At 48.6% G+C, this 11,511-nt stretch overlaps 1 protein-coding gene across 2 annotated transcripts; it reads right to left on the bottom strand.

Moving 5' to 3' along the window:
- Positions 1 to 606: 606 nt before the first annotated feature.
- Positions 607 to 10,286, bottom strand: SERTAD4 (SERTA domain containing 4). 2 transcript variants are annotated; one of them, XM_032878105.1, is made up of 4 exons: positions 9,923 to 10,286; positions 4,675 to 4,866; positions 3,362 to 3,477; positions 607 to 1,481 (listed from the first exon to the last, which is right to left on the bottom strand). In XM_032878105.1, the coding sequence occupies exons 2-4, from the start codon at positions 4,847 to 4,849 to the stop codon at positions 720 to 722; spliced, it is 1,053 nt and encodes a 350-aa protein (XP_032733996.1). In that variant the 5' UTR covers positions 4,850 to 4,866; positions 9,923 to 10,286; the 3' UTR covers positions 607 to 719. The 2 variants fall into 2 exon arrangements, with proteins under 2 accessions (XP_032733996.1, XP_032733997.1); XM_032878106.1 differs by lacking the exon at positions 9,923 to 10,286 and adding an exon at positions 5,327 to 5,344.
- Between the last annotated feature and the right edge of the window lie 1,225 nt (positions 10,287 to 11,511).

An 11,511-nucleotide genomic window follows, 5' to 3' on the forward strand; every position in this document is an offset into this window, starting at 1 on the left:
TTCACATTGGCAAAAATTAAGATAAAGTAAGGCACCAAAAATCGCCCTGTATAACACCTCTCTAACTGCCTGATCACGCATCGCAGGCAAGCCAGGAACTCGCAGGGATTACCCTTCTCCACATATTGTTGATTGCCACCCCTAGACAGGTGTTTCATTATGTTACATCCTATTTTCGTCTGTCATGCAAGACTGTTAAAGACAAGTCCTTAACGGCACGGTGAAGCCACTTCATCTAGCTCCCTGTCTTCAGTCTTTCATTCAGAAAAAAAATACTGTATCATATAGAAGCAGCAGACATCCTTTGCTGGTTATGTTGATTTACTGACGAAACAACTACCTAATTGATTGGCAAACGTGTTGCCGTTTCTTAGCTAGTGACAGGCTCCTTGCGGGGGTTGGTCATGGAAAGGTCACAAGGGCACACTGTCCCCCAGTCTAATCTACTGGCCCTTTTCTGTGAGAAAACTAAGGTATACTTTTAAGCATCAAGTCAACTGTGTTCTTGTCTTGGTAACATCACCACATTGAGAAGTAGCTCGCTGATGCCTACTCTACAGAGGTTTTACGCAATCTGCTCTCCAGGCATTAAAACGACACGGCGTGTTCATGGCATAATTTTATCAGTTGTACAAAACTATAAAATCCATTCAAAATAAAATTTATGAGAGCTAATTGGTCATGCTGTGCATGCTTCAGAGGTTCGGTGGAAAGATGGCTCATAGTTTGCTCCCTTTGCCACAGCACGGTTTGTTACTTGGTGAAGGCTCCTTTTTCCTTAAGGACTTTTTCCAAGACTCACTCACATTGTTTTTGTCATTATATCCAGTCTCAAAATAATCGTAAAATTGGCCTTTGCACTCAAAAGCAAGGTCGTTTCCCACAGGTTCATGGCTTAATGGGCCACCATCCCTGTTGGTGTCGTTATTTACCTTCTCCTCACTTAATGTGGCCTTTTCCTGAACACCTAGTGACCTGACATTAGTAACAAAGATTTCGCTGGCGGGTACCTGACCGTCACCCTTGTAAGCAGATGCACAGCCTACACTGAAATCCACCTGGTGGGAACAACTAGGTAAAGGCAGAGGGGGAGGGGAAGAGGAAGACGAGGAGGAAGAGGGGGCAGTGGTGGAGGCACTTCCGACACTAGCATGGACAGAAAGGGGCAAGTTTAGGTAGTGACCACCACATTCCTGGTAAAAGCAGCAGGCGTGAAACTTTTCACACTCCTCTTTGGCCATCCGCGGTCGTTTTCGGTAAGGACAGTCTTGAGCCAGAAACCACTCTTGGGCAGAGGGGCCGTTGAAAGAGCAGGCAGGAAAGCACCAGTTATTCTGCATGATAATCTCTCCGTGGATCCGTTTCATCAAGTTGTTGATAAGGACGGACCTTCGGAGGTACACTTCAGGATCATCGATAAACTTGAGCTTTTCTAATGACATATACAGGATGTGGGCTCGTTCCTCAAAAATCGAGATGGTCTAAAAACCAAACACAGAAGAGAAAACTTAGAGGACGTGGGCTGTGTAAGCATGCCATTGCAGTAGATTTCTTTCTGGGCATTCTCTGGATCTGGGCATGCTGTGGTCCTGGTCCTCCCAGGTTCACTTAGGGATGCTGTCCCCGGTGTTGCTAATGACCCTCCCTGGCTTCCTGCCTCAAAGGTGCAGTCAAACCCCTGGGAATCCGATCCCCCTGCAGACCTCAACAGGGACAGGTGAGGCTGTTTGTGTTTCTATGGCCGAGGGAGATGCCAAAACACACAACTCATCTGCCCTACTAGAAGTCAGGGGAGCGGCTTCTCCGGAAGGAAGGGACATAGTAATGAGGGGTGCAAGGAGGGGTTCTCAGTTGCTGGTTATGTTGTTTCTTGATCTGGATGCTAGTTACATAGATATGTTTCCACTGTGAAATCCAGCAAGCTGTACTCTTAGGATACTTGGGCTTTTCTGTGTGTGTATACAAACCCATGCATGTGCACACACATACACTCATGTATTATATGTCGGTGTCTTTTGAAAGATGTCAAAATGCAGGTCATAAGTCTACTTCACACCCTGGCCAAGAGCACAAGAGCTACATTCAGCGCTGTCCCTCTGGCTTTCACACTTGCAATTATCCTTACTTGATTGAGGGACAGCGATAATTGAGGCTCAGCCCCTGAAATGATCAGTCAGTAGAAGGGCCAAAGCAAGCCTCCTTCTGGGGCCAGGCAGGAGGAGAGATGCAGGGAGGAAATGAGAAGACTCACTTCTGAGCACTATGATACTATCACTGGGTGATGACTGGTACAAATCCAGCAGCCACTGGGAAATAGTCACAACCATAACACAGAAATGAAAGAGGAAATAAACTGCTTATGTCCTGGTGACCAGCTTTTCCAGGTCATATTTAAAAAAAAAAAAAAAAGCCACCTGGTAGGATGACCTGAGGAACTGCAAACAAAGCCTGCCTGGGTTAACCAAAGGCAGGAACTATACAGTCAGAGAAAAGCCCAGCATACACCAACCCATGCCGGTGCCTTTATGAGCAAGGTCAAGGCAACACCTGAAGGACATGCTCGTGAGGCAGCGAGGAGAGGGGGTAAGAGGAGACACAGAGGAAGATGAATTGAAAAATTAAAAATCCTCTCCGCCTCTCAGAAAACTATGGTCTGGGTTATACCCTCCTGGATTACATCTGTAGATAGTTTTTTTTAAAGGAAGAGAACCATAAGGAAAAAGAACTGGTATTTGAAAAGTTTAGGTGGCCAGTTCCTTATTTCTAGGCACTTCCTGGATCCCATTATTTTCTTCTTATGCATGCAAAAGAGTCAGCTGTGATCTTTCCCAGGGAATGAATTACGTATTTTAGCAAACTAAGCCTACGTAATGAAGTGTGAGTTTCTACTTGCAAGCACACACTCAAGCGATAGTGAGTCCACCTCTAATGGGTCAAGAGAAGCCCCGGGAAACTGCTCTCAGGTGGGCACACACAGAAGGGGCTCTGCCCATGGGACCTAGAGCGTGGAGAGAGGGGAGATGTCAGGGAAGACATGCGTTTCTGCACACATGTGAAAACATGGATGGCTCATAACCACTAACGCAACTTGAGAACAATCAAGACATTTGTAAAAAAGATGTTCCTTGGATTATATAATTTTGTTATTTCTGGGTAGAGGAGCTCCTGCTGGCTCTTTCTTCCACTACTTGTGAAAATAACAGAGGACCCAAAAAAGTGACAACGATTAATATGGCTCTGCTGAGAAGTGGCTCATTTTCATTGCTTGGGTGGAACAATTTAATTGCTGGAAATGGATCAAGCAACTGTTACTAAGTATTTTAAATTCTTAATAAAAATAATGACTATTAAAAAAACATACTTTATGGCTACAGCTGCTGAGTGGTGGGTGAAAATCCTCTTCTTCCACATACTTCCTCTTAAAGTATGTGATCTTGGATGTTGTTATAGGATTTGAAATTCCCCTGTAATGTGATCCTGTGGTAATAAATCAGATACGACAAATGACATGCGGTTTGCCAGAGGTTCTCCAAACAAAATACTTTCCTTACAGAAGATAAGTTGGCTATGTATTTGGCTGTACATGTGGTGATTAAAAATAAACATTTGTCTTAATATTTGCTATCATACAGAATTCTGTGACCCAGGCTAGGCAAGGATTTCTAGGTAATCATAAAGGAAAATGACCTATGTCAGCATTTACAAAATACTCGGAATCTTAATTCTATGCAAACAGCAAAATTCATAAAGGGGAGGACAGTATTTATTCAAACTGCTTAATTAAATCCATGATAATAGGGCACCACTGCTCAAACATACATCTTTAACCGTAAGCACGAATAACCAAATAACTTTAAAATGTTATTGGCTGTAGGTAAGGAAGCAAACGACTATCTGAACATCGGAGTTATATTTCTTCTTTCAAAATATGAAATTAAAAAATTTTAGCTTAAGACTAAAATATGGGCTAACCAAAGTCCTTTATTCTCTCTCAAAAATGTAATATGTCCACCACAAATAAAAGGAGGGTCTAATTTTGAATGAACAGAACTTTTAATCCCAAATGAACTTCAAGAAGTACTTAGTTTACATTTTAGGTTTTTTTTTTTTTTTAAAGCATACCACACAAAAATCCAAGGAACTTACCTTAGACTATAAGAATAAAGAATTAGGAAGAACATACTCCTGTATCTAAAAAAATTTCCCCCTGAATACGAAAGCCAGTTGTGTGGTTAGTAAAAAGAGAAGACACATAGCTTCTGGCCCAAAGTGCAGTTTCCTTTACGAATCAGGGGATAAAGATTTCATTGTCCAAAGCTCACCAGGGCTTGTGTACCTCTGAAGAGAACCATGCAGTTCCGCAGGGTGAAAAACCACAACCCAAACTCAGGGTCTCAAAATCTGGTTTGGTTCTTTAAAAAATATAGGTGGCACGACTTACACACGAAGCAGCAGCACATGTAGATGCAGATTTGAATGCAATTTCAGTATCCCCTCTGATCCTCTCCTGGAGCCCAGGGCTCAGTTAAGAGGGGCACAGACAGCCTGTTAGTCCCTTGACTAGCAAGCTCTCTCTGGGCTCAGAAGGGCGCCGGGAGACAGGAGACCACCAGTCCCCACTCACTAGTCTGGCTGCAGAGAGCAGGGTTGGTGGGGGGAGGTCAAGGGCAGTACCTGCCAGTGGGGGACCGGCTCCCCGGTCTCCCTGCGGAGGAGCCTGTGCTGGCCCAGTGGGACTTGGGCCTCCGTAGCTGTCAGCCTCCCATAGTGTCTGGTACCCAGCAATTTCAGCAGCTCCTTCCGAGACAATGGGCTCGCAGAATCTATTCATGGACAGAACCAGAGTCATCTCTGACCGCCTCAGATCTAAAGAAAAAAGAAAGAAAGAAAGAAAATAGCCCTAATCATGCCGGGGATGGCCTTGGCATGTTCATTACTTTGCTTTGGGAAACTTCTACTTCTCAGTCGTCCCCTTCACCCTGAAAACATTTTATTATTTTTTCAAAGAAAACCTCAGCAAACTCTCTCGCTGCTATTAGCTCAGCCTCTGTGTTCAGCAATCTGCATTTCATGGGCGGATCTTTAAAATCCCATTTCTTATTGTTCTCAGATTTCCCTCAGCCCCATTTGAGACAGCTGCTTTGCCTCCCGAACACATTTTCCCCCTGACCTTACGGCAGAAAATGTACCGCTAAGAGGCAAGTCCCAAACCCTTGCACCTCCTTTCTATTAATAAGGCAAAATCAATTTTCTAGTCAATCCCGAGAGTCTCCTTTGATGAAATCCGCTAATCAGTCAAAAAGGGTGTAGAGGCCAAAATCTCCACCGTCATCCCTACTGAGGCTCTGGGTCGGTTGGGGCAGGGCGGCTGCCTCCTCCTCTCCTTTCCGCAGGGCCAGATCCTCTACACCAGTCTGGGGCTCCCTCCACTTTCTTCTCCCAAAATGAAGCAGACAGAGACACACTTGGTAGTTGTTTCCACCAGCCCTGATCGGCCTGAACTGGATCTGCCTCCAGTCAAAACACTGTAAGATGAAGACAGAAAATTGGCTCCAGTTTCAAGCCGGGAGTTGCAGCCCCACAGGAGCCAAGCACAACATCAACGGAGCAGGCAGAATATTAAACAGGAGCCAGGGCTTCAGGGCCAGAGGCAGCAGGCAACTCTTTCCTCCGCCAGGCCCAGACACAAGGCAGCAACTTTCCAAGGGGCACCATGCTGCGGCCCTCCTCTCCGGTTCATGCCCCTTCCCCCAGGGGCCTGCGGGGAGCCTGGGAGCCTCTTTGCTCCATGATGCCTGCTGGGCTCAGGTGCTGTGGGCCACTTCCAACGGGGATCTGGGGCTTCACTTGGCCCCAACTAAGATTCAAGGCAGGGTCAAGGGTGAGTTCAAGGGGAAAGAGTTTGATACTCCGGCAAAAAGACCGATTGGGCCAGAGATCAGTGGTGACGGCAGAGAAGCCTGGGCGCCTTATTAACTGTGAGTTCTTTTGCAAGACCGGAACCTCTCCTATCCCACTCTGCCATTTAAAGAACTGTCACAAAGACTGATGTCAGGCTTGTTCTCTGAATATAGATTATCTTTCAAATATACGCTAAGGGTGTATTCATGCTTTCTTCTCCAAATGACACAGCTCCTAACATTTTTGGAAAAGGGTGAGTCCCCTGCTGTCCAGCAGGAGGCTAGGATTACCTATGTGTTCTAATGAGGGTCCACTTCCAGGGAAAGGAAGGACAACCAGGGGAAGGGGAAATAGCTTCACAGAAGTGAGAGGTCTTTGTGGCTAACAGCAGCTCTTGGCAGCAAGGACTCTACTCTAGACCCAGGCTTCTCTTTGAGATCTAAATTCTGTCCCAACCTCACTGAAGGACGAAGTAGGGGAAGTGTCGGGGTCAGTGGCTGGAATGAGGACCCGGCAATTTGGGAGGCTAAACCACATACCCCTTCTCTTCTAAAATGTCCTCCAAAGAGGGAGCAGCCAAGGACTTGCTGTAAGTAAAATCTTATTATAAGGCAAAAAAGAGAGAGGTTCGATTATTCTCTAGAAGCAAATGGTGGTACATGCCATTTATTTTGTTCTTGATTCATCAAAAAAATTTACACTACATTGATTTGATAAACCAAGCTATTCTGTCAACCACCCCTCAAACTCGGCATCCAAACAAGGTATCAGAGCTCATGATAATTTATTCCCTGGGAGACTCTCATAAATGGTCTAAGATCTTAACCTATTATAAAAGGCACTTGTACCAGTAAGTGCTACTGCCAGGAGCGTATGAATTATAGCTATCTCTCAGTAGCCCTCTCTCACTGACTGCAATAGTATTTTCCAGCTTGAAATTCACACTCACTTTTGTGCTGGATTCTGGGAATAAGACCCCAGCTTTTTGTGTATATTGAACTTTTTTTTTTAAAGACTTATTTATTTATTTGAGAGAGAGAGAGAAGGCATGAGCGGTGGTGGTGGGGGGGCAGACTCCCCACTGAGCAGGGAGATTGATGTGGGACTGGATCCTGAGCCCAAGGCAGATGCCCAACTGACTGAGCCACCCAGGTGCCACTATATTGAACTTTTATAGCATAAAATCAGAGGAGGTTGACAAATCCACACCTCTTAAGAACATGAAGCATTTGTAGGCCCCCTAAAGCAATTACCTTTGTTTAATAGGACATTATAAGGTCATGTGCTATTTTATGTTCCTAAGAGTTTGTTTCCATTTTAATGACTGATCCTTGTGGCTGTTTGGGTTAAGGATTTCAGTGTTTCTGTTTGTTAGTGTTGATTCCAGCATATGAAATCCTATCAGGATGCATCTGAACTTGAAACACAGCTTGGGACTTTTATCTTGGCTTTTTTTTCCCCATTATGATATCTGATTTCTCTTAAGTTTTTCTTTTTTTGAACTGGAAACTTTTACACACAAAATCCAAAGCTGGAGAAGCTGAGTGCCACAAATGGTATTTCTAAGTCTGAATAAAGTATGAATGACTTCGGATTATTTGGGAGCAGACAAGAGATTTTGCAGTGAATTCTTCCTAGTCTATTTAGAATTTATGAAGGGATGTTAAGAAATTAAGAAGGCAAGTTCTACATTCATGAAGCATTAGGACTGGGTGGTGCTATGCACCAATGTTTCACATAACTCTTTATTTGTATTATATGTACAGATCCAAACTGTCATTATTCTCTATAGGATAAGACTTACACTATGATTCTGATACTGAGTTCAGAAGTTTAAATCCACAAATTCATATGCTGTTGATATTAGATATAACCACAAAGATGTACATTTATGGTAAAATTTGTGGTGTTTTTTTTTTTAAACATCAGAAGTGAGTGGTTTCAAAAGTAGGCGGTTAAAGTGTGTCTGGTCTATATATGGGTTTTAAAAATTTAAAAATAAAAAGCTCCTAACCTCTTATCCCCAGGCTCCTCCTGCATATCTGTTTTGTCACCCAACTGGATGAAATGAAATGACACCTCAAGCATTCCCAGAAGGCTGAGGGCTGAAATGTCATGCTTTTCCAGCAAACGTTCATCGTAAAGTTACCAGGCATTGCTACACAATTTGGTTTTTCCAGATGAGTTAGGCTTGTTCTTTCCTGAAAGTCATTCTAATGCTAATATGAGTTGCTGGCACACAGATCCGGCTACCTAAGATTCAGTGGCCCCTTGAATCTAACGGGTTCCTGGTCATTCTTTGCCCACCCCTCCCCCCATCTCTCATCGGAAATTAGAGAACATTAAGAGCATTATAGCAGTTAGAGATCGGATTCCCACAGTGAAACGCAGAGAAGTAAAGGGCTCATGTTTTCAATGCACCTTTGGTGCTGCCCAGGTGGAATCAAGCGTCTGACCTCGAAGTGGTGCTTAACAAGATCCCAACAGCTCCTCCAGCTGCTGCTGCTGCTGGTGATGGAAGGGGCTGAATTGGTGGAAGGAAATCCTTCAACCCTTCTAAATAAACCCTTTTCTGTCAGTCCCTGCAGTACACCTGTCTACCCTGGAAAGTGCATTTCTCAGCTGTAGCTTCCAGAAGCCCGGAGCTTTAGGGCAGGTCCTGGGGCTAGAAAGGCGGGCGCTGGGCCTGAAGGAGAAGATGGGGTGTCCGGGTGTCCGAGCCCTGGCGCCAGATCTCCGCATCCCAGGCCCAAGACAGGGGTCGTGAGGTTTGAAGAACCGACCCCCTGCAGGCACCGGGTCCGGGCTCCGGCACTGACATACCCTCAGGGGTCGGTGCCACGGCCCCTGAGCCCCTTCCAGGGTAGCGAGCGGAGCCCTGCCGGCCGCTCGCCGCAGGAGAAAGTAAACACCCCAAGTGTCTGGGAACAAAGGCAAGTTGTCTTTCCACGGTGCCGGAGCTGTGCGCCTCTCCTTCAGAATAAGAGCTATTATTACTGTTTCTTTCTTTTCTTCTTCGTCTTTTTTTTTTTTTTTTTTTTTTCCCAAACAAGTTTCCTTCTAAGGGAAATAAACACCAAAGGTAGGATTCCAAGGAAATGACTCACGGCGGCTGGCAGGGCTCTGGCGAGGCTGGCCCGGGCCCCGCGCTCCAGCCCGCAGCAGATGCCTGCCCGGCCCGCCCTCCCTCGCCGGCCATGCCCACTCGGAGCCGGCGGCTGCGGGAGCGCCCTGCGCGGCCGTGGGACCCGGGCGGCGGGGGACAGCGCCCGCACCTCCCGCGGGCGACCTCCCTGTGCGCGACACCCTGGCCCCGGGGGGCCGCCTCCCCCCGCCCCCGCGCGCCTCCCCGGCCTCAGCCGGGCACTCGGGAAAGTTGCTAGGGCCCAAGAGGCGGGAGGGGAGGAAGGGAGGAGAGAGGCGGAGGCGTGGACCAGGCGGGCAGCAGCCGAGCCCGCCCGGGAGGTGAGCTGAGGACAGAGGAGCCGCCGCCGCCCGCAGCGCGGCTCGGCTGCCGGGGAGGAGAGTGGCGGGGGCGGAGGTGGCGGAGGACAGAAGGTGTCAGCTCCTGCAGCTATTCCTTTTTCTCGCAGACGCGCGCTCCTGACATCTACAATCCCTCCCTCTCCACCTGCCCCGCGCCGCGGCGACCGGACCCCGGGGCATCCCTCCTACTGACCCCTGTCCCCCAAGGGAAGGGAGGGAGCGGCCGCCGAGGACCCTGGCGTCTCACCGGGGCTACCATCCCTACCGCCCCCGGAGTCGGCTCGGTGCGCGCAGGCGGCCGCCGTTTCCGCCCCGGTAAAGGCCCCGCGGCGCACACCAGCCCCGGGAAAAGCCCGCGCCGCCTCGGCGCCTCTCGCCCCCGCGCCGCCCGGATCCAGCTCCGGCCGGTGCGCGTCCACTCGGCGACCGCGGGGCGGGGGGAGGGCCGCGGGGGGCGCGCGCAAACGCCCGCGGGGACCGGCCCTCGCCCTCCACCCGCCCTTGCCTCGCCGCCAGCGCCCGGCCCGGCTCTTACCGCGGGGTCAGCCGGGAGGCGGCGGCCCGAGCGCTCGCGCCGCCGCTGATCCGCTCTGGGCTCGGCGCCAGCCCGGCCGCCGGTGCACAGTCGCGCGGAGCCCGGCCCGGCGGCCCGGTCGGCGGTGGACGCTGGTGCGCGGCGGGCGAGGGTCCCGGCAGGTCCCGCCGCCGCGACTGGGGCGCCGCGCCGCCGTCGCTGCAGACGGTTATGGTAATGAGCGGCTCTGTCTAGCGAAGAGCGTGTGAAACCCGTCAATCCTGTTTGCCATTTCCCCGTGGATTTCCGAGGAGAGGTTCTGCAGGATGCCCCCAGGGTGAGAGAGGGAACATGACAAGCGCGCCCGCTCTCCCGCCCTCCCTCTGCTCCCGCCGCCGCCGCCGCCGCTCCTCAGGCAGCACACGGGGCGCCTTCCCCTCACCCCCACCCCAGCCCGCCCCCTGCCGCCTTCCCTCCTTCCCGCCCTCCCTCCTCCCTCGCCTCCCCTCTCTCTCCTCCCCTCCCAGTGCCCGGGGACACGCGGGCCCAGCTCCAGCCCGCAGCCCAGACCCCACGCGCTCCCCGGCTCCCGCCCTAGCCCTGGGGGCTCGGCTCCAGCCGGATAACGTATTAACTCTGCAACCTTCTGAGATGTCTTCTCTTTTTTTATTTGGTTTAGTTCTGTTGTTGTTGTGTGTGCGTGTGATTTAAAAAAAAAAAAAAAGAAGAAGAAGAAAGAAAGCAAAGAAAAATCTGTGCCTTTCCCACCCTTTGCAAAAGACTTTCTTCTCCTTTGCCACAGCAAACGGAGATGAGAAACAGATGTCTTTGCAGGACCAAGCAGTTATTCTCCTCTCGCCGCCCGCCCCCGCCCGTTCCCCTCCGGAGCTGCATATGTATAAAAAAGCAACATTGGTCCTCCTGCAACTTGAATTGGCAACTTTTTCTGGGTGGGGAGCCTCCAGGGAAAACCTCCAGGAAATAAAAAAGTAATAAAGGAGGTTGTCCTTGGTCAAGGGAATGTAATTTAAGCTCCGGAATCACATTATTTTGCAAATAGTAATTTTACCCTGTATTAAGCTCAACTGGAGTTTGTTTTTTGAAACATTAATTCATAACTTCTGTCTAGGGACTCCTCCATAGTCGAGATGGGTCATTTCAGGTGTAATGAACACAGAGGATTGGAAGGCATAGACCTAATAAATAATAAAATCTGGGGGAAGGCACCTGCACAAAAGTGTTACAAAGACTATAATGTTTGTTTACTGCTACTATGCCAGATGTGCTAAATATAACACTTCTTTAAAACAGTGATCCTCCGACTGTGAAAAACGAAACCTCTTGCTGCCTGGCTCCCTAGGAATCAAGGATAGGCACAGACTGAAAATCAGGGAGGAAAGGAATAAGATCAAGGATGAGTATTAGCATCTGCAAATTGAACTCTAATTTGCATGTTTATTTCTTAGAATTGTAATTAAATTTGTGTAATAAATGTTTTCCATTTCATTTGTACACTTAAAATTTGGGTGACTGACGTGCAGTTAAGTGAATTTCTTTTCTTTTTTAAACAAATGTAGTTTATTCAATAAAGCAGCAAACAAATATTAGAC

This window comes from Lontra canadensis, unplaced genomic scaffold (assembly GCF_010015895.1).
Source record: "Lontra canadensis isolate GAN:19392208 unplaced genomic scaffold, GSC_riverotter_1.0 scaffold63, whole genome shotgun sequence".
NCBI classification, from domain to species: domain Eukaryota; kingdom Metazoa; phylum Chordata; class Mammalia; order Carnivora; family Mustelidae; genus Lontra; species Lontra canadensis.